A 27,207-nucleotide genomic window follows, 5' to 3' on the forward strand; every position below is an offset into this window, starting at 1 on the left:
CACGTTCCCTTAAAAATTTTTATTAAACATATATGGAATGTGACAATCTAGTTGTATATTATAAAAATATTATATAACAGAGGCCTATGAGAAATTTACAAGTAATTAAACACATTGTTATCAGTTCCAATATGGTGTAATATACAGTCATTTAACACACATTCTTACAGCGTTCACACACAATCCTACGTGTCTTCTCAATGACAGTACAAGTAAAAAAAAAAGAATCTGATACTTTATCCAAACACAGCGCCACATCTGTTCATAGGATGTGTCTGGTATTGCAGTTCTATTCTATGAAGCTGTAATACCAAACGAAAGTCCATGGAGAAGGGTGGGGCAGTTCCTAGAAAAAGTGTAGGTTCTTTTTGTTATCCTGGACCGTCCCTTTAAAAGGCGTTATACAGTTTCAGCAAATAAGTGTTATAGTTTGTATAAAGAAAAAAGTTGTACAATTTTCCAATATACTTTCTGTATCAATTCCTCAGTGGATGAAAATCGGTCCATGGTCATGTGATGGACGGTCCATGGTCATGTGATGGACGGTCCATGGTCATGTGATGGACGGTCCATGGTCATGTGATACCCATACAGGTGCACATCTTGTTACAGTCACAATAATCAGACATCTGCTTGGTAAGGAGCTGTGCACCTGTGTGTGCATCACATGACCATGGACAATATATCACATGACCATGGACTGATTTTTGTCCACAACAAGTAGACTGAATATAGCACAAGATCTAGAAAACTGTAAGGAATTGGCACAGAAAGTATATGGGGAAATTGTAGAATTTTTCATTATACAGACAATAACATTTCTTTAGTGAACCTGGACAACCCCTTTAAATATAGACCTTAAAGCCACATGAACTAATACAGGAACATTTATTATTGGTCACAAGACTTTGATAGATGCGAGCCGTGCCATGAAGGCCTTATGGGTTTATTGATTTTTCTGGAGTCTATTTTGCTTCTGTCGGATTTGGAAAAATGTCTACAACCTGAAGAGCAGACTATTCATCAAGCAGTAACAGAGCTTCATGTGAACACTGCTGTATATCAGTGTTTTTCGTTCCCAATCTTTCAGCAGGTTAGGATTTCATAGATCTCATAACACAACCTGAAGTCATGCCCTGTTGGGGTATTCTAGACCTGAAGATAAGCTAGAACTATATATTCCTTTTTTATACTTATTGCAATTTCTGAACACTATTAGGATAATGCTGAGCAACAATCTACTATAGAAGTGAACTGGACGTCAATTTGTGTTCCCACACATCCAATGTCCCCTAGGATCAATGAACAGGTAAACAAGGAGTGTATCAATAGGTTTTATACTGCCTGGGTTTACTGGAAGACGTTTGGGATCACCAAGACTGTCCAACCTATACTAAAAAGTTCTATTGTGTCCCATCAGATTAGCTATTTTTCCTTTTAACATGACAAAGATTGACCTGGCTGTAAGGCAACTGGCTGTAGCAGCTGCCCCCCACCACTTCTTCATCTGCAGTATGAGGCCAGTCATAATGAGCTGTTCTCTATTCTGAGCTATGTGAAGATAAGTAAATTGAACCACTTGGGCCGTGTCTAGCCTGCCACTGGGACACATTTTACGTTTGGGGTTCACTTTTGGTATATTGAAGTGATCCTGCTGCACACTCATATCCTTATAGGAATAAAAGATTCCTTCACAGGCTAACAACTTTCTATTTCATCATTGTAATTTGTGAGATGTTTTAGATCATCTTCATGGAACTACAAACTGGATGGGACACAAATGGGAAAACGTTGGGATCAAAAATGCCATCTCAAATTCTTTATTGCTCTAACTAAGGAATCTCCTGACCTGTCCAGTCAGACAAAACACCAGTATGGAGCAGTAGAAGTAGTCCACACCTTCCATACAACCACCTCGGGTATCATTCATGGCTTATCACTTTACAACACACTTTCTGAAACAACATCCTATCCGATCAAGTGACCTCTCCCAACTAAGCCCTACCAAAACGGCACAAAATGGCTACTGTATGCAGAAACGTCAGGTCCCAATGCAAACCCTCTAACAAGGCCCTCACCATGTGCTAAGCTCAACAATAAAGTGAATCACTGGTGTAACTGGTGACCCACCATCTCATCTCCAAGGCCTTAAAGCCTGCATGGTCCATATATATGATGGGCACCAGCAAATGAACTTGCACCTTCCAACTCTGTGTCATAAGGTTTTGAAGACATTGCGATCCCTATGCATCCAAGATATGGAGACTCTATTCTTGGATGGTCTACCAATTGTCTGCTTACAGTACGCAGCCAACATGCAAAATAATGCAGGATACAAACAATATATATATGTATCCACTAAACTGATATCTCCCTTGACTGTAGCCTCTGATATAGGTAAAATGACATTTTCTACAGAGAATTTACAAGTTTTACAGATCAATAAGTCTCCTACACCAAGTGCCCTGATCACCACCTCCCTATAGGTCCCATTACAGACACTATAGTCGACATAATAAACATCAATGTTTTTCCTTTATGCTTTAACCTACAGAACTTTCCTTTTGACTAACTATATTGTAAGGGGATTATTCCATTGTACATGCTGATCCGGCACACAGAGAGCAGGGTGAATATGTAGGCATTACAGGCGCACAGCAGTCATCTCTGCAGCGCTATAGAAAGGCCTGGCAAGCAGCAGGAACAGTACAAACGCGTTATTTTCTTCTGGGCCCACCTGCCGAGACGTTTAGACGCACTTCACCAATGGTTCTGAGCAAAAGCCGAATGTGAGTCAGCTCTCTATGAATCATGTTGGTAAATCGAGGGGAAATAATTTAATATAAACCTGTATTATTTATTGCTATTATATATTCATCATATAGTATGGCTACTGTAGCAGCGGCAGGAATATACTGGGGCTTATCCGCTATCTGTAATATATTTATATATATAATCTTAGGCCTAATTATTGGCCCCGATATGAGGGACTGGAGAGATGGAGAAGGAAAAAGCGATAGGAGGGAAGGGGGAAGGAATGGAGGAAAAACAGAAATATTTAAAGATTGGGGGAAAAAACACAACCAGGGGAAAATAAAAGAAGAGAGAAAGGAGAGGAAAGGAAAAGAAGGAAGGTAAATGGGGTTAAAGGAGATAGACAGGAGAAGTAAGGGGAAGGAGAACAGGTAGAAAGGATTTTAGTACATTGGATACATTTACACCATTTCTTGTATTTAGATACAGTCTAATAGCTACACAGAATATTACATCTTATTTAATGAAACATATAAACAAGTGTGCGGCCCATGTAAGGATGGGCTAGTGGTATGTATACTCCATATATCCGGATAAGGCACCAATCATGGCCATCCAGGTGCCCTCTGTCCTCGCCTGGTCATGCCCGACCTGCTCCTTCTCTTCATTCATATGCTTTAGGGATCTATGGCTGTGTGCAATGGCCCGACATCTGGTCAGGTAAAGTATGAGCATCAGTGAATATCGGCGTCTTTCCTGGAGATCCTCAGGTTGGCCTCTGAGAATTCTGGGCTCCTTTCTTTGGGCCATCTACAAGCAAAATAACATTGTGAATGATTCGGAGGCTCTCATTGTGAAGAACAAGAGATAAAGACATTACCAATGCTATGGATTATCAATGTAAACCACTAGGGGGAGCTGCGAGGTGTACACTTTACTTAAATATATTAAAGGGGTTTTCAAGATCAGCAAACCTGTGGCAGAGAAGGCGCTGTCCCATCACTACTGCTCCATACGAGACTTGGACTAGTTGGCTGTTAGGATGACATCTTGTCTATACATGTGATTGTGTGGTTTACTTCTTTAGTGAGTGATCGGTTTCATTGATCACATTGGTAACGATTGCCATTGCTGTAGCCAAGTAAATAGACTGTGAGAAACAGCTGGGGAATGACCAGATCAATAATAGGTCTTCTCAATTTATTGCAGCTCCTCCGGCCTCATTTTTGCTGAAAATCCCTTGAAATTCATCAACAGTACACCATTCAATAAGATCTCCTTATTTAGCTCTATTTGGGGAGAAAGATTATGCTTTGTTCGCCAGATATTTGTAGTGCAATGTATGAAAAAGTTGCTAATATTTTTTTAAAACTTTTTTTCTATTTTAGGCCGTCCTCATCACTTTCCTTAAAGAGGAGTAGAGTATGGGTAGGGACAACAACCATACTGTAGCACTGTAGCAAATTGATGCCTGAAATCTATGCCAGCTATGGGCAGACATAACTTTCAGCCAAGGAACACGGCCCGGCAGATTGTGCGTCTGATTTATGAGGAGCTGTGCTCCTGGTCATAAATAAGGCTCACCCTCCGCCAACAAATCTCCCGCCATATGGGGCAACACAGTAGCTCAGTGCTTAGCACTGTAGCCTTGCAGCGCTGGAGTCCTTGGTTCAAATCCTACCAGGAACAACATCTGCAAGGAGTTTTATGTTCTCTCTGTGTTTTCCTGGATTTCCTCCCATAATCCAAAAACATACTGATAGGAAGATTGTACATTGTGAGCCCTACATTAAAAAGAAAAAAAAAGATCTTCCGCCATATGCCTATGCACATAGTGAAACAGCACTAAAAACAACTGCTCCGTGTTTCACCACACTGTACATCCATAGTACGGCATCTGATGAAACATGGCACAATTTATTTCTCACAGATTCCATACGAGCCTTTGTATGTAAAGAAAGCCATATAAAAGTGCAGCGTGGTCCCACAGAATTTTATATATTATTAGTAATGCGATGCAAAGGGTTAATACTCCATTATTCCAAACTGACTGACATGTAGTACTTACCGGCATCCTTCTTTCTAGATTTGGGAATCTCTGTTCCTTTTGGATTGTGAGGCCTCGGAGGGACGTTGGCTCTCCACTGATACGCCGGCTGTAGAGAGAGATCATTAGAACAAATCCATGTAATAAAACTAAAAAGAGGAAACAAGAAACCTGCTCGCAACTCACAGGCGGAGCACTTGGGACATCCTGAACCTGGCTGTGCTCTGGACCAACCACTGGTGGTGGATAACAGATTGCCCAGTCCTCATATCCTGGATACATCATGGCAGGAGGGCTGTAGGGATACTGGTATGGAGGTCCCATGTGATGGTTAATGATGTATCGATCTCCTTTAGCCTGTAATACATGAATGTAAGCATCATGGAGACATTAGTAATATGACAATTGTAACCTGACAGTTATTCTTAATACATAGCTATGGAATTTAAATAGGTGATCAGTATAAGGTCTGTCAGGGTCCGACACCCGGAAACCATCACAAGCCTCCGGATGCTGGAACAGATGCAACACCTCTCCTATTCAAGTACAAGGAGCAACACAGCTATTCCATATTATGCCCACATAATGGTGGTCCAGCACCCAAAAACAACTGATCAGTGTGGTGTCCAGGTGTCGGTTTGGAGATGGAAAAGCCCTGTAAGGCATTGTTCACATCTTCATTGCCATTTCCATTATTTAGCTACATCATAGGAGCAGAACATCTCATCTGTACCAGGGCCAGATCCAATGTACAGACCCCAATGACCATTATGTGGAGTTTCTAACATGAGGCCTGCCATTCCACCAGAATCATAGAAAGACATAGGACTGTGGGATCAGACCACACAAGGTTTATTTGTAGTCTGTTACTATGGAAACACATCGGTCTGCTTTGGAACTGTACAAAACACAGGTTTTTTTTTTTGTCAAGGCTATCTGATTCTCCAACTAGTAGACAAGCAACACAACCCAACTGGTGAAGATGGATTGGGTCTTTACATACTTTATCAGTGTACACTATGACCTGGCTCAGGATACTGGAAATATCCCAGTGTATATTCCTATTCTCATTTTTTTTTTTTTTTTGGGGGGGTGAATGTACTCTGGGTTATTACAGATTAAATAAAATACTTGAGTCTCCTTTGTATATTTACACAGTAGAAGTGGTTTCACTTGTCTCCTCTCCAGAGACGGAGCAGCAGGGCTGACATAATAAACCCGTGGACAAACACTCAGCAGTGGGGCTATTAAGCAGACATGGACGGGAGGACGGAGAAGCAATTAATGTCCTGCAATGAAGAATGTCATTGTAGCGGAACAAGATATTAATGGCATTAATGCGGTACATGACGCAGGCCGCTGACTCACTGGCACAATCAATATGGTCTTGTGGAATAGCTAGTGGAGATTTTACATCCATCGGAAATGCTCTAAAACCATTTGAAGGACTTTTGCCATACATCCCCTCTTGCAACATTTTTCGGACCATTAAAGACGGTGCCCCACAATAATGGTTGTCAAGAAAGTCTATGGAGAGGAGAACTGCAGAGAAAGGGGATTAGAGGGGCCGTGGAAGGTTACAATAAAGAATATATGAATAACTACAGGATAAGGGACAAGGAGTAGACTGGTCTGGCAATAGATCACAAGAACAGGCGTCCCTTTTACCCCTGTGTGGCAGACACGGGCACATTACTGCCGAGCACAGTACAGTACTTGTCTAGCTCCGCAGTCCCCGAATTGAATGGAGCAGCAGAACCACAATGGAGTACAAGGAACGCCTGTTCTCATGACTGGTGAGGAGAGGATTCCCACAATCTGCAACTTAAAGGGGCACTCCCACCATTTCTTTCTTCCAGTCCCCATCAGTAGTCGTGGCGGTTTTCTGATACGTAGCTTAGAAAACCGTTTGCTTTACTCAAGTAGTTTTGTCTTCTGGCTATGTCACGTGACCGACCCTCAGACTTCCCAATTCACACTGCAGCTTAAATGTGAAAGAAAGTTCCGATTCATTTGTAGGAGACTGATATTGAGTGTCTTATATGAGAAAATACCCCTTTAAGTGGTGCACAGTGCACACTGAAATTAACTGTGTGATGTAAGACACAGATGTAGATGTAACAATTTTTCGCAGATGCGGGTCCTTAACAGGGGCGAAATCTGCTGTGTGAACCTTAGTCTTAGGGGGAGTTCACACGGTGTAACGTGCCGCGTGATGTGGCACGTGTACGCCGAGGGACCCTTTGCGTACCGTACACGCTCCCATTGATTTCAATGGGAGCGGGGATCGTATGCGCCGCGCTAGTTTGCGGCTGTGCATTTATTCACGGCCGCAAACTAGCGCAGGGCATACGATCCCCGCTCCCATTGAAATCAATGGGAGCGTGTACGGCACGCAAAGGGTCCCGCGGCGTAAACGTGCCACATTACGCGGCACGTTACACCGTGTGAACTCCCCCTTATTGTTAGGTTTCCCTATAGATTACACCTGGTCACTGGGGATCCTGCCACAGGGTTAATTTTATGATCGGCTTACAGTTAAGTGGACACTTGTAACGCGAGCGTACGTTCACATGGTGTGGTGTTAACAAGCATTAACAATCATTTACCTAACCATCCAAACAACTGGTTAATGGGGTTATGGCTCACAGCACAAGCCAGCAAACATTAACCGCCAGGAAATGAAGCGTCGCACTGGGACTGTCATAAACTACATTGAATCATCTATCATGTGTTGCAGAGGGCAACGACGCACCAAATCAGCAGAACACGGGTTCATTAGTTCTTAGCAAAACAAGAGCAGATCTGGAAATGCAGATTTATGGCGGTGTAATTACAAGGCCTGTCTATGTGATGCCCGCATTGACCATTGATGCCACCCGCTGCATGCACTATGGGTTTGTAAAGTGTTCACACAATACCTGTGATCTTGACAGTTCACGGCCATTTTCTCTCTCTCTTCGCAAATCGTCTTGACAAGCCTGCAGCTAGAACGGAGATGGCCACAGTAAAGTAATAACCATAAAGATTATACTGTGACTATATCACATAGGCAGGTCGAACTTGTCTAAGCAACTAGTGCTGTCAATGGGGGCAAACAGGGTTCAATGCCCTGAGAAGACGTCTTTAAGTCAAAGTCATCTGGCTAAGAAGGCTGTGTTCGATTTCTAGTAATAAAATCTTTTCATTCTGGAAGTCATTTAGTAAGATTGAAGTAATTAGGAAATACATAGAGGGAAGTGATCAGACTACGCAGGATTTCTTTGTAGTCTGTTACCATGGAGACATGGTGGCCATAACCTTAAAGCTCTATTCTCAGTGCATTTCAATCTTACAATTCTCCTATACATCATTTACTGGTCAACGACCCAAAAGGGTTTTCCCACCACTGGGACCACAAATGGTCATAAGAATGATCCCCCCACCCCATGTCCCCCAGTTATATTCCTATCACAGTGGAAATCTATAGGGCTGGTGGAGTTAGCGCAGTACAATGCTCAGCTTCTTCCATCTATGAATGAAATCTTTTCATTCCATTTAGTCAACAGTGACGGCTTTTTAAAAAAACCTTTTTTCTAATCAGAGCTACTAATGCGATAGTACAGGAGGCATTGTTCTATAACCCCCCAGGACTGGAGCGCTCGCACCAGACTGGATTTGGACAGAGTATTCACCTTGGTGTTGGCCTGGGCCAGCTGTGTTTGAAGCTGCTCCATCTCTCGCTTCAGGTCTTCCTTTTCCTCATTCATGCGCTCTCGATCACTACGTTCCCTCTTAAAGTCTTCTTCAAAGATGGCCACCTATGTACAATATACGAATGAGGTTGAAATATTTTTTTAATACCTACATGTAAATACTTAGAGGTCTATGTAAGAATACATTAGTGTGTGATCGCCTCTATATGTTACACCACATCTGTATTGATCATGTAACGTCAGCTTAATTTACAACAAATGGCTACGATAAGAAAGTACTTTTAACATTGATTTATCTTCATGTCCAAGCTTAGTTTTCGGACACCACTTCTGAATCTTATACTAGCATACAGCTCACACTGAGCCTAGAAAAAAAAAAAACAAAATAACATCTGACTTTGGCATCTCTCTCTAGTGGTGACTGCAGGCATCCAGAATTGTATGATTAAAGGGCGAGAAGACGCAGAAGACAGCAATAATAGAGGATTTCACACCCCTCTCTCACAATGACCTCTGCCCAGATCACAGAGCCGGCCTAGACAACTCTCCCACACAACTAAGTAGGGTCTGCTCCAATCTATTATCTCTATAGCCAATGGTGCTATGGAGGGATGTTTTAATACATTGGTGGGCCCTGTGCAAGTGTTTCAAAAGTGACCCCCCCTCCCCCCATCACTGCCACCCAGAAATACCTGACCTGAACAAATTCTAATGCCCCCTCGAATTCTAATGTCCCCCCCCCTGTATATAATCAAAGTAAAAAAACAAACCTTAATACTCACCTTTCCCCGTTCATTCCACCTGGTCCCGGAGTCTTTAAGGAGTAACAGGTGTGATGTACGTGACATCAGTACATGGCGCCTCCTGCTCCCCGGACACCAGAAGCAAAGACAGCTGCTGAGTGGTGACCCAGGGAGCGGACGGCTACCTACTCATCACTGGCTTCAACTCATTGGTGTCGTACCCGCTCCCCTGGACAGCAAATGTAGGACTGGCACACTGTCCAAAATGGGCCCCCGCTACCATATTGCCCAGTTGTGAAGATTGTCAAACTGGCTAAGATTTTCAGGATTTTTTTTTCTTTTCTTTTTTAAATATAGACATTCATTTAGAAAATTAAAAACACCAAAATTCGTAAAAAATACGTTTAAACTTAAAAACTGGTTTAAACAACACATTCCCTTTAACTCTATGGCTGCTTGCTTGAAACTCTATAAAGATTTTGCAATAGTAAAAAATTTTGGACCATAAAAATGAAATATGTTTATAGTTGGAGGGACACATTATAAATCTCCATAGCGGTGGTATGACTGCTGATCAGAAGGCCGGGTGTACCTGCATGTACAATGACTTAACGGGAGACATAAGAAGTGTCAAGTTAGTGCACTGGTTGTCTCCTTATTCCTACAGGCTTTAATGGAGAGAGCATGGTGTAGAAAACAACAAAGTATGATCCAATTGTACAGTCATTAGAATATTCTGGCCCCGAATGAAGGATGTTTTTGTCTACAGATTCAGGAACCAATATATCTTGTAACCCCGGAGACTTAAAATACTGGACCACTCATTCAACAAGAGGATTAAGGTAAACTCCAGAGATATACAAGGCCTTAGATTATGACCATACAGGATACATCTACACTAAGGTAAATGATACGAGCCATTCATATCTACAAATCTGAAATTACCGGGAAAAAAAATCCATGCGATTAAGATAACACAAGTCATAACAAAGGGAAAGATAACACAAAGCATCACTTCCCAGTGGAATATAATGTACAAGGGATTTCACGAGAGGTTAATGATGTATTGTACATGTAATCTAAAGGTTCATCGACGGTGTGTCCAACAATGAGACCTTCCTGTGCTTTCTAGACCAGGGGATTATCCTTCTATTACTTTCATAAAGAAAGCAAACACCCTGGTAAAGTGCTTGATAACAGGATTAAAGGGCTTTTATGGGCCAAGGCGCTAGAGAACCAGCACAGCTCCGTACATAGAGCAGTGGCCAAGAATGGTACTGCACCTCTCACTGATTCATCAGAAAGTCATAGATACACAAAACATGTCTTTGGCATACAACGGAGAGTACTTGTGTCTAACTATAGTTACACAATCCTATCTCAAACAGTAGAGTTCTAATAAGGGCCTTTTCCCCTATAAAATGGCGCCACTCATGTCCTTGGGCTGTGTATGGTGCTGCAGTCCCTTCATTTAATGGGTAAGGCAGGGTTCACACTACTGTTAGCTAATGTCCATTACAGAATGAGAGCCATGGACATTAAATGGCAGATACAGACGAAGCCCACTCTGTCTGCATTCACCCCAATGTAAAAACATTCCATCCGGTTTTTTTTTGTTTGTTTTTCTGACAGAAGAGAAAGTCATGCAAGCAGAAATTTTTCTTCTGTCACAAAATAAACAAACAGGACAGAAGGTAGCATCATACATTAGAGTCAATGGGAGTGGACACAGGTGAAGGGGCCTTAACCGTATTCGTTACGTTGCTACAGTTAATGTCCTACGACGGATGACAGTAACAGATATTAATAACTGTAGTGTGAACATAGCCTAAAACTGCAATGGTTTATGGAAAATAAGACGTTCGCTCTTTCAAAAGGATACAGAGTCTTTTTTTTCCTTCATACAGCCAGAATTAAAAGATAAAATACAGTCGTCACATCAGATTCATAGAAATAAATAGATCATTCAGATGGGACCCCAAAATAATCAGATCATTGACTACTAAACAGGATGTACATGATAAATTTGCTTGTCAGGATGGGAATTATTACTAGTGAAGCAGATGGCATGTCCGCCTGCCAGCAGATTCATCCCCAGAAATTGCTTGCATCATACATACAAGAGAACCTTCCATAACCTCGTGCCAGGACATTATATTAAACACAGTGGAGGAAATACAAAGATGTAATAAATGAGAGTCTGCTCCCCACAGATTGTGTCTGGTATTGCAGCTCAGCTCTACTGAAGTGAATTAGATAGGACCACAATACCAGACAACATCTGAGTCCAGAACTGATCCAGTTTTCAGACATAGCCATGTTTTAATAATCCTGCACATCCCCTTTAAGATAACTAGAGAACAGATGGAGTTCTGTTTTTCTCATACAGAAAAGCGATTTTGGTGGTGGTAAACTACTATAAATGATACAGTTCTGTCTGCAACCACCACAAAAGGGATATTAGGAACTGGGGTTGAAAGGGGGACATTCACTCTAAATGGAACCTGCCAGGTGGTTTGGGTCCTATAAGCAGTCAGCATATTGGTATACATTTGGGGTTTAGAGTACCAAACCTGAGTATATGACAGCCCCCCCCCCCCATCCTAAACCCAGGAATCCACATTGGCACATACATATAGATTGGTCAGGTGCTGATGTGACTCACCTGCTGGGGTGATATTACTGAGTTATGGAGATTGGCGGCTGTGGATTGGGGACCCTAAACGCCATCTGTATAGCACTTTGTTGGTTTAGTTGCTCCAAACCATCTCATAGGTGGCAGAGGAATCCAAGGGGCCAATATCAGCAGATCTCCGCAGTGATCAGCTTACACTATCCAAAATCTAGTCCAACCTAGACCTGCGCCATGTTCTCTTTAAACATATTCCTTGGTTTCTTAACTGCTCTTCTAAAATCTTAGGGTGTGTTCACAACTGGCATTGTATAGTTGTCCATAGATTTCCATATTAAAAACAAAACAATGCGTGCTATACATTTTTGGGGGGTGGATTCCTACTGTATACTTTAAAAGGGATTGTCTGACTCTGATTGTTATTGGGGCCACAAACAGAAACTCGCCTCTCCCCAGACCTCTCGTTCAAGTGCTGGTGATAGCTCCATTCGCCTGTATACAGGTTCCCCAGCTGTTTGTGTCAGATGACCACTGTAGCCAATCACAGCCCTCAGTGGTGACCCCTTCACAAACAGCACATCACAGCCTATTTGTGAAGAGGTCACTGCTGGCTGCTGTTGTCCTCTCACCGAAACAGCTTGGGGACCTTTATACAGACAAACGGAGCAGCTGCCATTTGCAACGGAGGCCATTACAGAGGTGTGTGCTAGATGTTTTGTGTATATGGCCTTACTGTCAGCAGTATTAAGTAATAAAAAAATAAGTTGAATAAGACTTTAAATATACATATTGCAAACACATTGTGAATGTACCATTACTGAAAAGATACTCTAGCGCACAGTCATTGGATTCATTGCATCTTATTTATCATCAGTTTTTTGGAGGACAAAGAAGACATTACCTGTTGTTTGAGCAGATCAACCTGAGTAATAAGTTCTTGGCGCTGAAGGTTCCCGATGTCCTCTGCAGAGGTGGTGAAAGATGGAGAACGTGGAGCCGACCCCTGCAGCTTCAGAGCTTCTTCTAATGCCTGTGAAAACAGAGGGAGAGACTGAAAAATAAGTTATTTAAAAAAGAAAAAAATGTTTAAAATGCAAGAAAAAAAGTTTTCAAAGTATCAAAAATATTTATCCTCTTTCCAAGAGGTGAAGGTGAGACTCCCAATGATCCTGGGAACAGGAGGTGCTTTACCACCATTGTGAACGTATCATGCAGTGAACACAGACGCACACCAGCCCCCATTTACTTTAATAGAAGCGCCGGAAATAGATGAAGTACAGCACTTGTCCAGTGTGCCTATCGAAGTGAGGCGCGCATCTCCGTATTCACCGCAAAGAAATTGTATTTTTTGGTAAAATTGCTCAGCCCTAATTTATGGCCACGTATAATAAAAGGATAGTAGCTTTCCTCCAGGTGGTATGGGTCAATCTCACAGCCTACAAAGGGTTAAATATGCATAAGGTTGACCACGGGAGATTTTGCCCTAGATGTAGCGGATAAGAAATAGTCTTGTATTCTTTGTTTAATGTGGCCTGGTAGTAGGCAAAAGACTGCACATGTCAAAAAACGTCTAGACACAAGTCTCCTTCTGTTGTGAAACATCCACCCAATCCATTTACAGCAAAAAGATAAGGTTCTCTAAAAAGAGGTGATGGGTGAAATGTTAGTGCCGAGAGCTGCTGCTGAAACACAGCAGAGGAGTCATCTATGCTATACAGGGATACGAAGATCCTGCATAGGAATGTGACCAAAAATAGCCTAGATGGAGTGACTGTCAGATGATGACTAGTGTTTGTGCATAGTAAGATTTGTGTCCCCTCCCGGAATATCTGAAATTGTGGGCAGCCCCAATGATAACGGTCTGTAATACTCCCCGCATGCCTAGAACATCCCAAGTCAGAAGTAAGTCCCATCAGGAAGCTTCACATCTACCAATAAGAAATGGCTGTTGTGACCGGCTCATAATTCAGCTGTGGACATGGGGATGTGTAACTACTAGATATCTGACCACCAGTCATAGGGAGGATATACAGTCCTGTGCATAATGGGGAGTCCCAACCTTTGTCAGGACCATATAAAAGCAATCACACATACAATGGAAGGGGTGTGCATGGATAAAGTCAGACCTGGTTAAAGGTGAGAACTTTTTTTTTTTTCTTTTTCAGAGGAGAGGTGAGCAACATAACATGTCCTTAATACAACTGCTAAGAATTACTTTATTCAGTCGGCTGATCTCGCGCTCCTGGTATTCCCGCTGTCTGCTGGTGGAGTTGATCTGGTCATGAAGGAACTTGTTCTTTTGCTTCAGATCCCTTATCTCAGACTCCATTTTCTCAATTTGTGACTGTAATGTAATAAAAAGGGGCATTAAAAGGAGATACAGGGTCCTCAGGGCACAGCCTCAAAACCATTGGTGATCTGGATCCAAATAAGGTCCCTAAGAAAAGATTGGATCTGGCAAAAAGCACAAATACATAGAAATGCATCAAAGTTCTCATCAAAACATCACCCTGAAACTATTATGGGGTTTTCTTATCACAAACAGTCCCTTGCACTGTCAGTATTGGTGGGGGTCCAAGCAATGGAGAAAGAAATTGGGGCTGTGCTGTACTTAGCAGCCAGGAGTGCTACTGGGAGGGCAAAACTGGTGGGGGTCCCAGCACTCCATATACCACAACTTATTACAATGGCAAAACCCCTTTTAATAAGAATCTGTTGCCTCTGCTGACACATCTCAGTGAATTCTTGTATTCCCCATGAAATAGCAATTTTAAAGCATCTTTTCTCATAGTTTTGCATCCTGCCGTCCTCTGTTATTCCACCTGAACATTTATGAATACATTGACAACTGGATGTTACCATTCCCCTTGTCAAAGGGGTGTGTCCTTACAATCTGTTACACCCGGCACTGACTGGGCAGAGACTGGCGGGGTACAGACACACCTGCAAGTGGTAACAGCCAGTTCAATTCTAATAAAAGAAGTTTCAGAATTGTTATTTATGGGAAGTTCTAATACTTATTAACATAGAGAAGTCAGGAATAGGGACAGGTCCTTTATCATACATGTTTTTAAAAACTTTTTGGCTCTAACTTCAATGTGAAGCTGACACTGGCAGGGACTACAGTATACAGTGTCCTATATACTGCTTTGCTTTTGTATGACTATATAAGACAGTATGCAGCTCTGTTCACACCCTTCAGACACCAGATGCGTTACCTCCTTTTCTTCGATTTTGTCTCGGGCCAGAAGAAGTTTGCGGTCGAAGTCTCTCTGCTTTCTATCTCTTTCGGCCTCCTGTTCAGTCTCATATTTGGCAGCTTGTGAGATCTTCTGACGTAGAGATGTGATCTGTGTGGATTAGTATAGAGACATTTTAAACATGGGTCAGTGAGAAGGAGAATTCATCTATGTCAAGATCCAACATCGAGCAACTTGTAAGTGTCATGCTAGGTTAACATCTGCATTTGGGTTTCCATTGTGGTCCATCTGGTTACCGCCCAGTTTCCACCCGAAAAGGGCAAAAAAATGTGGAGAGAAAAGCGCTGCTTGGGGCCACACGGTGGCTCAGTGGTTAGCACTGCAGCCTTGCAGCGCTGGGTCCTGGTGTTCAAATCCCACCAAGGGCAAAAAACCATCTGCAAGGAGTTTGTATGTTCCCCCGTGTTTGCATGGATTTCCATCCCATATTCCAAAAAAGACATACTGATAGGGAAAAATGTACATTGTGAGCTCTATGTGGGGCTCACAATCTACATTTAAAAAAAAAAAAAAAAAAAGAAAAGCGCTGCTTGCAGGAGCACATCCTCCTTTGGTGAACACTTGATGGGCAGTTAGTGAGTAATACTAGTTGAAATGGGTAATAGCAGCTCCAAGGAAAGATACGTCATGTAGGACGACAGACCATTTTGTACTGAACCATATGCAGGATCCTTCTTATGAAGAAACAGGTTTTTACCATGAAGTATTGAGACCAGAAGCCTCATGGTCCGTGATTATACTAAGCACCGGATGCGGTCACACTAGGGGGTATAATTATATGGCTTTATCTATACATGAATGACAGCACATTCAGTACAACCTGTATGTTATGTATTTAAAGATCTTTCATGTCCTCGCAGGTTGGCGGTATTATATACCAATAGATAGCGGAGAGTGCACTGAATTCAGCACACTGTCCTCTTTGGCAGTACACGCCCAGGTCATCGTTGAGCTTAGATGAACGCCCCTATGACAGTACAATGCTATGGAAGAGTGGACGGATATCAATGCTGAAACTAATGGCACCAATATCCTTGGCACATACTGGCCAAGCTTACAGTACACTGAATTCAGTGCACTTTCTAATGGTATATAATACCGCCAATCTGTGAGGGCAGGAAAGGTCCTCTTTAAGAGTCCGGGGGGTCCTACTAAGTCTACAAGACTCCTCAATTCTGAGGGGTGTAGGGATTTCAATCAAAACCATATATCAATTTGCTCAGCTCCTCCTCTGATAATATGTGCCCATATCAGACATGTCCAACAAAAAACATTTTCTTTAACATAAATGTTTAAGCAGGCTACATTTTAACAAGATGTTATACATAAAATATTTATAATAAAAATCTATAATTTATGATTAGATATTATCAGAGACCCCAGGTATATAAAATAACACACTCACCTTCTCTTCATACTGATGTTTCATCGAGCGGAATTGCTGATCCCACTGCTTATTCACCTCCAGGAGCTGCAGAGAAAGATACAGAAAACTCAAAGTCATATAGAACGTCTGCTGAAAACCTACAGATGGCCAAATAAATGGGTGACCATCTAATACACAGTCGTGCCAAGTCTGTAAGACTACCAGCTATTCCGCTTAGTGGCTATCCACCATGGACATAATCTATTCCCTTGTTCTCAGAATCGATTGGGGTCTCTCTCTATGCTATGGAGGGAGAATAAATACTTGGGAAAAGTTTCTCTATACCAGTCAGAAATCTGTAGTAAGGAGAACTGTCCCAGAATGCAATGCAGCAGTTTTTAAATACATGTATGTGATGTTTTTAATATTCACCTCCGTTCTCTGATGTTCTAGAATTTTCACCTTCTTTAACAGGGACCCCACGTGGTCTTTATTGGAAGGTTTTTCCAGTAATTTGGCTGCCTGGAATCAGAAGAGAAGATCCGAATATTAAGCAGGTATTTTATGGAACAGAACAAAGAGAAAAGCGGAACAAATCCATGATCTGCCAAGTCTGAAGCGTCACTGACTAGTAGTGTTGAGTGAATAGTATTCGTCGAATACCTCGCTCCCATAGAAATGCGTGTAAGCGGCCGTCAAATATTCACTGCACTTAACTCCTTCGTGATCGGCTTACACACATTCCTATGGGAGCGAGGTATTCAACGAATACTATTCGCTCAACAGTACTGACTAGTGATCAGTCCCTGCTCTGCCTCCATAGCCGGTAATGGATGGATATCGTATTTGGTGCTTTAGTCACCTTAGTTCTGCCCACTGTATAGGAAACTGAGAAATAATTCCCTGACTTTGCCCCATACCACTTGCCCTGAAGAAACCAATGAAGAGGGATTTGCTATTTAAATCAGTCTTGGTATCGTCAAAGTAGGTGCTAGATGGGGTGCCAAGACCCTGACCACCAATTTTATGGGCCAAATAGCAGGATGCCCAAATAAAAAATAAAAATAGGAAAGCAGATGTATGTAGCACTTCTGTTCTGGTTTTTTTTTTTTATTTATTTTTATTTTTTTAATTCTGGCTGGACAATCCCTTTAAATTTTCTAAATCCACACAGGATGGAATTAACAGATAACACTTGTTCTGCATTTTACACCCAGATAAAACTGCACTTCAATATAACAAAGGTTTTATGTCAGATTTATATAGAAATCCATGTGATGTGGTCTAGAATTTCCCGAATGCGTCCCATATAATAAATAGTCTTTTATACTTGTCCTGTCCCAGTTGTTATTGGAGCAGATTTATCAGCAGATAGAACCAGGGATATACAATAACAAAGAACTGCTTGATGGGATATTACAGCTTCAAAAAAAAAAAAAAAAAACTATTTTTTTTTTGTAATTTGAAGACTGACTGAAATTTGATAAGTAATGCAACCACTTAGGATATAAGGACATGACAAAAGGGGAATCGGGAGAGCAAATAGATTCCCTGGCTCAGGACCCCCACCCTCTTTCACCTACCAAACACAAGTACTCTAGCTATAACAGACCAAACCCTGTCCGACATTTATCATAATGTGATGTGATGTTTGTCCTGTGCAGCCTTCCATAGCACTTAAAGAAGTTATCCATTTTTAAAAGATATGGGTGAAATAATAAGATGCATCAATACAAAACACTTCCTAATACACATCCCGTTTCATTTTGGCACCATTTATGTGATTTATTTTGAGGTCATTAACTACAGTTGTGATGTTCTATTTTCATGCTCACTACCCCTCCCTGGAGCAGTTTAGCCAGCAAACAAAACGTCAGAGCAGCATCTGACCTCTTTGCCCCCTGAAGCCAATCATGGGAATGATTTATTGCCGGGTCAGATATGTGGAGGAGATCGATGCTGCATGGACTGAAGAAGTGAGACAAGACAGACACTGTGACACAAAATAAACCCTGTAGCAGAGAGGGAATTTGCACAGGGGAGAGGTACAGAGTGAGGACAGGCAGATGAATCATGGGAAATGTAGTTTGTCCACAGATACAAGGAGCAGCAAGTAAAATGAAGCCAACCAAAGGGTGCACAAACTAAGAGTACAGAGAGTATTTTGCACTGCTGTGAATGTATTTGGAGTTAATCTTTAGAAGCCGGATAACCCCTTTAAATTTGCTTGTTGGGGGTTCCTGAAGCCATAGCAACCAGCTAATATCCTATAACACTACACTGGGTATATAAAGGGAGATTTTTCTGTCAGTGCAGAAAGTGGTTTCATCTAGGATTCATTACAGCATGACAGAATCATGAAGTTTACTTACCTGCTGAGGTGTTTCGTTCTCCACGCCGGCTGCGTTCTCCCCCGCTGCTGGAGTACTGCCATTTGAGGCTGCTGATGCCTTACTTCTATCCAAAAGCAACTTCTTCAACTCCAGATTTTCAAACCTTCAGACATAAGCCAAAAAGAAAAAAAAGCAGGTTTAGAATGTGACCAGGCACGGACTGAGATTTACCCATAATGCTTCAAAATCTGCCAATACGCAGTGTATGAGTCAGTAAAAAATAAATGGATAGCACACAAATTGGTATGTGTGTATGGGGCCATAGAACGGAATGGATCCGATAATATGCGGCAACTAACTTCAGCTGTGTGCTTAGAGGCTAAAAACAGAGACACTACACGGTGTTCCACATTATTATGCAAAAAGTGTTTAGGAGTGATAAGGTAAGAAGTTTCTTTGTTTGTCAGTTAAACTCATTGATGGTGATGTGTGTCAGGGCTCTTTATATCACTGAAAGCTATTGCAGACGCCTGTGCTAATTAGTTTGGCAGGTGTGTCCAATTAAAGGCCAGACTACTTAAGAAGGCTGTCCCAAATTATTAAGCAGCCTACATTTTCTGCCAAAATGGGAAAGAAAAAAGGTGTGTCGGCTGTTGAGAAGAAACAAATTGTGGAGTATTAGGGTGCATTCACACTGAGTAAACGCTAGCTTATTCTGAACGTAAAACACGTTCAGAATAAGCGGCGTCTAAAGCAGCTCCATTCATTTCTATGGGAGCGGGGATACGAGCGCTCCCCATAGAAATGAATGGGCTGCTTCTTTCACTCCGTGCAGTCCCATTGAAGTGAATGGGGAGTGCCGGCGTATACGGCAAGCTCTGCTCATGCCGGAGCGTACACGCCGGCACTCCCCATTCACTTCAATGGGACTGCACGGAGTGAAAGAAGCAGCCCATTCATTTCTATGGGGAGCGCTCGTATCCCCGCTCCCATAGAAATGAATGGAGCTGCTTTAGACGCCGCTTATTCTGAACGTGTTTTACGTTCAGAATAAGCTAGCGTTTACTCAGTGTGAATGCACCCTTAAGGTCAAGGAATGACTACAATCAACATTGCCAAGACACTTCATCGTGATCATCGCACAATCAAGAAGTATGTAGCTGATTCACAGCACACATGTGTGCGTGCTTATAAGGGAAAATTAAGGTCTCTTTCCAACAGACAATTACGTCAGGTTAAAAGAGCAACTGCAAAAATGCCTTGTCATAGCAGCAGACACGTTTTTGAAGCTGCTGGTTCCTCCAACGTCCCCCGAGCAACATGATGCAGGGTCCTTCAATGGTTTGTAGCTGTGTGTAAGCCATCCAGTGGACCTCCTCTATCCACTGCACACAAGCAGAAACAGCTCCAGTGGGCCAAACAATACATCAAGACTGACTTCAAAACTGTTCTGTTCACCGATGAGTGCTGTGCAATGCTCGATGGTCCAGATGGATGAAGTGGAGGATGGCTGGTTGATGGACACCTCATGCAAATACGGTTACGGCGCCAACAAGGAGGAGGTGGAGTAATGTTTTGGGCTGGAATCATGGGGAGAGAGATTGTCGGCTCCTTTAGAATCCCTGAAGGGAATGCCCCCGCTGTAGTATGGAACCCGCACATCTCCTGCATATGATGTGGGAGTGTCGGGAGTTAGCCAATTACTGGAGTCAGGTACTGTCCTTGCTTGGCCGGGTGTATTCTATTGCACTTCTGTAATCACTATTAGTTTGCCTCCTAGGTCTTTTGGGGGAGGGTGTGGACACGGAAAGCCCGGATTTTATAGGGTTGTCCAGGGTTTTATACCAGGCAAGAAAATTGATTGCTTATCATTGGTTGGACCCGAGTCCTCCTTCTCTAGTGGAATTGATATCTAGAGTTAATAATACTATTAGGCTGGAGAGGGGAGTATATATACAGAGAAAGGCCCAAACTAAATTTGAAAAAATTTGGGGATCATGGTTGGACACACCTGGCCTTCCCTCCCCTTCTCTGATTAGGAACAGATCTCTCACTTCAACTTTCTCTGTTTCCTTGATCCCCTGAATGCTATTCTTTACATGGAAATCAAAGGAGGTTCGGGAGATTTAGCGGGGGGTCCTAATGGACTTCCCCCCCTCCCTCTTTATGTGTCGGATTGTGTCTCCATATTTACTTTGAATTGTTATTGTGTTGCTGTTGTTTTGTCGATTGTTTGATTTTATGTTAAGAAAAATTTGTTAATAAAAATTAGCTGATTTAAAAAAAAAATAAATAATCCCTGAAGAGGTAAAGATGAACTCCATAAAGTATGTGGAGTTTCTCAAACAGCACTTCCTGCCATGGTTTAAGAAGAAGAACCGTGCAGTCCGCAGCAAGATCATTTTTATGCATAATAATGCACCAATGTCTCATGCTGCAAATAACACATCTGCATCTCTGGCTGCTATGGGCATGAAAGGGGACAACCTTATGGTGTGGCCCCCATGCTCCCCTGACCTCAACCCCATTGAGAACCTCTGGAGCATCATCCAGGCAGTTTGTTCAAAAACCTTTCAATTGTACTCTAATAGTTGATGACTGGAAAATTACAATGACTGCAATTCATATACCGTATGTGAAAATATTATTTGCATAATAATTTGGAACACAGTGTAGGCTTCAGAAGCATTTTGCAATGTCATGCTTCCCCCTAGTGGTCACCTTAGGGTAACACAACAAGATAATTTCTATTACACTCTATTATTTTACAGTATTTGTAACTTAGAACACCATCTCCTTATTCCTTCCAGAATGTAACGTTTGGCCGGTTACTAAACTGAGTTCTGTACATGACTTCTAACCCGTTTTACAGGATCATATTCTGATTATACAGGTTTCATACTGATAGGATGATATGTAAAACCGTGAGAAATCTCAGTGTATTAGACAATCGTGACGCATCTCTCACCTCAAGTCTTGCTCCGTCTGGTTCCTCTGATTCCAGTCCACCTCCAGTTTAGCTCGTAGATCCTCATTCTCCTTCCTCAGCTGCTCACACAAGGTCTGTACATGAATAAGAATATCAGACACCTTCTCCATTATACAGTACACTCACCAACATGGGTACAATAATCCTTGGGAGGGCCTGCTATGATATATCTAAATTCAATGGATCACTATAAGGCTGGAATCACACAGTTTTTAATGCAGTTTTCTGAGCCAAAGCCAGGAGTGGATTCAGAAGGATTGGGGAATATAAAGGAAGGACTTGGGCTTCTTCCTGCTCGACATACTTCTGGCTTTGGTGCAAAAAAAACTGCATTAAATCTGCACTTCAAACTGCATCAAAAATTGCATGTAAGATTGTATTCTTGGGGTCTGTTTAGATTGGACGTATATGAGGCCGGTTAACTGCCTGTAAAATGGCAAAGAGCAAAATAATGCAGTATTTACAGTACACAAATCTCATCCATACGCTGGGAAGACATTCACATCCACACTGCGCCTCAATAACCACTGCTTAAAGGGGTTTGCCAGGCTAAAAATAGTGATTACCAATCCTAAGGCTAGGTCATCAAAAGCGAATCAGCGGCCATTGTTCTCAGCATCAGATACGCAATGAATAGAGCAGGAAGTAGATGGCGCTGTTCTCTGTGTAGTGGCCAAACCAGGTTACTGCAGACCGGCTCCCATTCACTTGAAGTCACCTGTAGTCACTTGGTTCAGCCACTACATGGAGAAGGGCGCTGTCTGCTTCCTGCTCCATTATCTGCTGAGACCAGCTGGTCAATGAGAAAGTCAGACTCCTGCTAGAGACATGCTGTGGACTTTACTAGGTGGAAAATCTTCAACGCATCCTTTCTGTGTGCAGATACCCTAAAGTTGCTGACATGAGATGCCATGTTAGAGTGTATAAACAACTGTGAGACACATGGAAAGGCAGGTGACTAAGAGTATCTGTAACAAACTTACAAAAGAAGTGGGTGCTACAATGTTCACAAAAAAAGCTCCCACATATATAAGCAGTACACTGTGCCTCTAACCCAGCTGAACAGGACATTGGAACACTTCACCCAGACACAGAAATAACCACAACTCACACTCTCCTGTACCTGTAATACCGACGTCCGCTGCTCATTCTTGTGCACCTTATTTGCCAGCCGGTTAAACTCTAGGACCAGGCGACTCATGTGATTGAGAAGTCTGTTCCGGTCAGATTCCTCAGCAAACATACTGAGGGAGTTCTCCATCCGTTGTAGGTGATAGTGTAGATTGTCATCGTCTATCTGAGAAGTGGATCCAGGATTCTGCAAAAAAGGAGCAGGTCAGAGGGCTTGTACAGGGTCACAAAGACATGGCTTCTTTCTATTAAATACAGCTCCACACCTCGTCACAGGCTGGATCTGGTATTGCAGCTCCAAACCATTCAAATCAATGTAGGTGAGCTGCAATACCAGGCACAACCCTGGACAATCTTTTTCAAGTTGATCCATCTTTTAAAGGGGTTGTCTAGTCCCAAATATATAGTCCATACTGATGGCTTATTCAAAGGATAGGCCATCAGTATGAGTTCTGTGGTGGTCCCACACCTGGACCCTGCACCGATCAGCTGAACCTCCAGGTACCTCCAGGTACCAGAAGCAGCAACAGTGGACAAGGAACAGAGGTAGCTCTTCTCCTATTACACACAAAAAGATCAGAGCTGCAGCCGGTCTACTCTATAGCGGTGGTGCCGGAGACTCCAGGTCTGCTCCTATTACTTGAATAAGATCAAAGTTGCTTTGGCTCCCCACCCTCTACTACGCCTGGAGGCTGCCAGATCAGCTGATCTGTGTGGACCCCAAGAAACTCATACTGATGGCCTATTCAAGGTTCAATATTTAGCTTTGAATTATTTCTCAATATATCTTTGCAGAAACCTTTGTATTTTTAGAGCTCCAAATCCCCTGCATTGATATAGACAAGAGGGTTTTTTTGGGGACTTAAAAGGATCCTATCATTTAAACACTTTTTTTTCTAGCTGACACGTCAGAATAGCCTTAAGAAAGGCTCCTACCTCTATCAGTCGCCTCCTCCCCGCCGTTTGGTAGAAATACTGTTTTTTACCGGTATGCAAATGAGTTCCTTCGCAGCACTGGGGGGTGGGCCCCAGCACTCAGACAGCACTGGGGGCATCCCCAACGCTGACAGATAACGCTCTCCAGCGACGCCTCCATCTTCATCAGCAACTGCCTCTTTTGCGACTTCTTCCGGCTGGGGTCACACTCCGGTGCCTGCGCAGTCGGCTCTGCCATCGAGACGCAGGCAAGAGCCGAGTGCACAGGCCAGCCGGTGGCCATTTTTTTTTTGTAGGCCACTACGTGCTCCTGTAGTTCTATGGAGAACAGGAGCGTACTGCGTATGAGCGTGTAGCGGCCTACAAAAAAAACGGCCACCGGCTGGCTTGTGCAATCGGCTCTTGCCTGCGTTCTGATGGCAGAGCTGACTGCGCAGGTGCCAGAGTGTGACCCCAGCCGGAAAAAGACTCAGAAGAGGCGGTTGCTGATGAAGATTTCTACCGAACGGTGGGCCGGAGGCAACTGATAGAGGTAGGAGAATACCCTTTCTTAAGGCTATTCTGACGTGTCGGCTAGAAAAAAAAGTGTTTAAATGATAGGATCCCTTTAAATACCAATGAGCTATCTAAGATGAGGACCTTTCATCAGATCGGGCACATGCAGTGTTATATACTGCTGGAAAGCTGCCAGTGTGCTGAATTCAGCGCACTGTCGGCTTTCCCGATCTGAGCCCGGTGTAAAGCGCTATCGGTCCCGGTACCGTAGGGCTTTACAGTCAGAAGGGCGTTTCTGACACTTAGCTAGGAACGTCCTTCTGCCTCACGGCGCCTATCGCGCTGTACTGTGAGAGCCGGGAGGAACGCCCCCTCCCTCTCCTGATAATGCTCGTCTATGGGCGTTCCTCCCCGCTCCACAGTACAGCGCGATAGGCGCCGCGTTCCTGGCTAAGTGTCATAAACGCCCTTCTGACTGTAAAGCCCTACGGTACCGGGACCGATAGCGCCTTACACCGGGCACAGATCGGGAAATCTGAATTCAGCGCACTGTCAGCTTTCCAGCAGTATATAAAACTGCATGTGCCCGATCTGATGAAAGGTCCTCTTTAAGTTAGTGGGATCCAACTTCCATCACCCCACTATCAGCTGTTTGAAGGAGGTACAATTTGGTGAGCACCAAACATTGTGTAGTGGTTGTGTGTGGTGCTGCAGCTCAATCCCATTCACTAGAATGTTACTGAGCTCCAGAAAGGCTGTGAGACTAACGTACAAGTGTGTGGCAGGGGGCCAGGAATTGGGTCAACACCGATCTAATATTGATTATCTATCCTAAGGAAAGTTCATCAATAATTAAGTCCTTGAATTCTGATAACATTACTAACTGCTGGCCACCTGCAACCTCCACTAGAGGGGGCTCACTGCATAAAGGCTCACAGTGTGCAGTAACTTTCCATGCTCCACCTAGTGGTGGCCGCAGGAAGTCAGCATCTACACTAGTGCTGTATCTCCATTGCTCTGGTCAGTCGTTGGAACAGAACAACTGACAGGTGGACCACTAAAATAGCATCCATTGACTATACTGGGGGTCTGTCAGGTGTCCATCCGTTTAAAACTGAAAGCGGTGAAGGAAAGTATCTTCTGTGCAGGACTTTTTTCTTGCCTTATTTTCAGGCGGACACGGCACCAGTCTCTCTTCAACACAGATGTGAACGTAACCTAAGCACTTTCTTTAATATTAGCACGTATTTCTTTTACTGTTACACATGATGGGTATAATTCCATCCTTTGTGACTGTGACTACCATTTGTGTCCTACCTCCTTGTCCTTACAGTACATGTACACAGAATAAAGGCTTATTTTAATGGGGACAGGCAGATAAGTGGCTGCTGGACACAACGGGAACAGATTATCTCACATGACCGGACAAGGTTAAAACTCTGTCTAATTCTTCAATTGCCGTTAAATCCTTTAAAGTTAATGGGGTTGAGCTGCAATACCAGAGACAGCCTAATGACAAGGGTGGCGTTGTTTGCAGAAGAACAAAGCTATGCTGTTTTAACATAGACTATCACTTTAACTAGATAAAAGTTTAGATAATCCTTTTCCATGATTTTATAGGCCAACATATCACATTTATGGCACTGAGCGATTATAAATGAGTAACTGTGAATAATCTATCACTGTTTAGTGTCAGAAGTTTCTGTGACTGATATATTCTGGAGAGAGATATAAACCATGAGAAATTAAATAAGAAATACAGAACAGAAACAAAAAGTTGCACGCTTTACAGTTGCGAAACTGTGGAAAAACCCATACCCCGACAGAGAGGGGGCCGCAACAATACACCAGATGAAAAAATGGCGGCTGGTCTAGTAAATACTTGTATTCCCAATGAAATAGCAATTCTGGAACATCTCGTCCTTGAACTCTGCATTGGGGAATTCCTCTCTTATTCCTCCTGGAAATGTACGAATAAACTGGCAATGGGATGTTACAGCTTCTTTTGTCAGTGTAGCGCGTTTTTTACACAATCTAAAGTCTGAATTGCAAAACGGACAAGAACCAAACCTGTCCTGAGTTTTGCCTCTGGGCTCATGAGCACCCCACACGGACTCATGCTAAAACAAGGTGGTTGTTTTTTTTTTTTAAATGTAGATTGTGAGCCCCACATAGAGCTCACAATGTACATTTTTCCCTATCAGTATGTCTTTTTTGGAGGATGGGATGGAAATCCATGCAAACACGGGGCTAAAACAAGGTTGTGTGTATGGGGCCGTAAGAAAACAATAGTTACAAACATGGCCAGCACACTGACAAAGCATATGGTTTTATGCAGAGAGCCAGATCCTACCGATCTGTTTCAGTCTATGTAGGGACACTTACTATAGACAAAATGCTTGCCGATTTATTCCTCTGTTTCCAGGAGGAATAGCAGAGGAACAACACAAAGCAGAGCTGTAATAAAAAGATGTTCCAGAATTGTTAAGTTATGGGGAACACAGGCAAAGAAACAAGTCACGAGAGATGACTTTTTAATTCATTTAAAAAGAATTACAGACACATCCCCTCCCTCTGTAGTGAGTCCCAAAAAAAATATTCCATTTAGCGCCCTCGTTCAGCTACCTCTAAAGCGTCTGAGGGTCCACAAGATATCCACTGCTGGTCGGTTTTGTCAGGTCACCCCCTCTCCCTTATGATTAGTTCACATCATGTGACTCTTTCCATGACGACTTAGAACCTCTAACCAGTGAATCATGTGATCGCCCCCTTCCCAAATTCTTTATTTCACCTCTTCCCCCCAGTCATGGCACCAATGAACCTTCA

The 27,207-nt window shown here is 42.8% G+C and overlaps 1 protein-coding gene across 1 annotated transcript in view; it reads right to left on the bottom strand.

The window, feature by feature from the left end:
• Positions 1-235: 235 nt before the first annotated feature.
• TNIP1 (TNFAIP3 interacting protein 1) overlaps positions 236-27,207 on the bottom strand; it is a 56,039-nt gene continuing 29,067 nt past the window's right edge. Inside the window, exons 6-18 of the mRNA XM_075274954.1 lie at positions 22,943-23,137; positions 21,799-21,893; positions 18,870-18,993; positions 16,930-17,019; positions 16,537-16,602; positions 15,090-15,221; positions 14,087-14,215; positions 12,773-12,901; positions 8,476-8,601; positions 7,723-7,788; positions 4,988-5,158; positions 4,823-4,910; positions 236-3,564 (exon numbers count right to left, since the gene is read on the bottom strand). Of these exons, the coding sequence (XP_075131055.1) occupies positions 3,521-3,564; positions 4,823-4,910; positions 4,988-5,158; positions 7,723-7,788; positions 8,476-8,601; positions 12,773-12,901; positions 14,087-14,215; positions 15,090-15,221; positions 16,537-16,602; positions 16,930-17,019; positions 18,870-18,993; positions 21,799-21,893; positions 22,943-23,137 (1,455 nt within the window). The 3' untranslated portion in view covers positions 236-3,520. The remainder of the gene's footprint in view (positions 3,565-4,822; positions 4,911-4,987; positions 5,159-7,722; positions 7,789-8,475; positions 8,602-12,772; positions 12,902-14,086; positions 14,216-15,089; positions 15,222-16,536; positions 16,603-16,929; positions 17,020-18,869; positions 18,994-21,798; positions 21,894-22,942; positions 23,138-27,207) is intronic.

This window comes from Leptodactylus fuscus, chromosome 5 (genome assembly GCF_031893055.1).
Source record: "Leptodactylus fuscus isolate aLepFus1 chromosome 5, aLepFus1.hap2, whole genome shotgun sequence".
Classification (NCBI taxonomy): Eukaryota; Metazoa; Chordata; class Amphibia; order Anura; family Leptodactylidae; genus Leptodactylus; species Leptodactylus fuscus.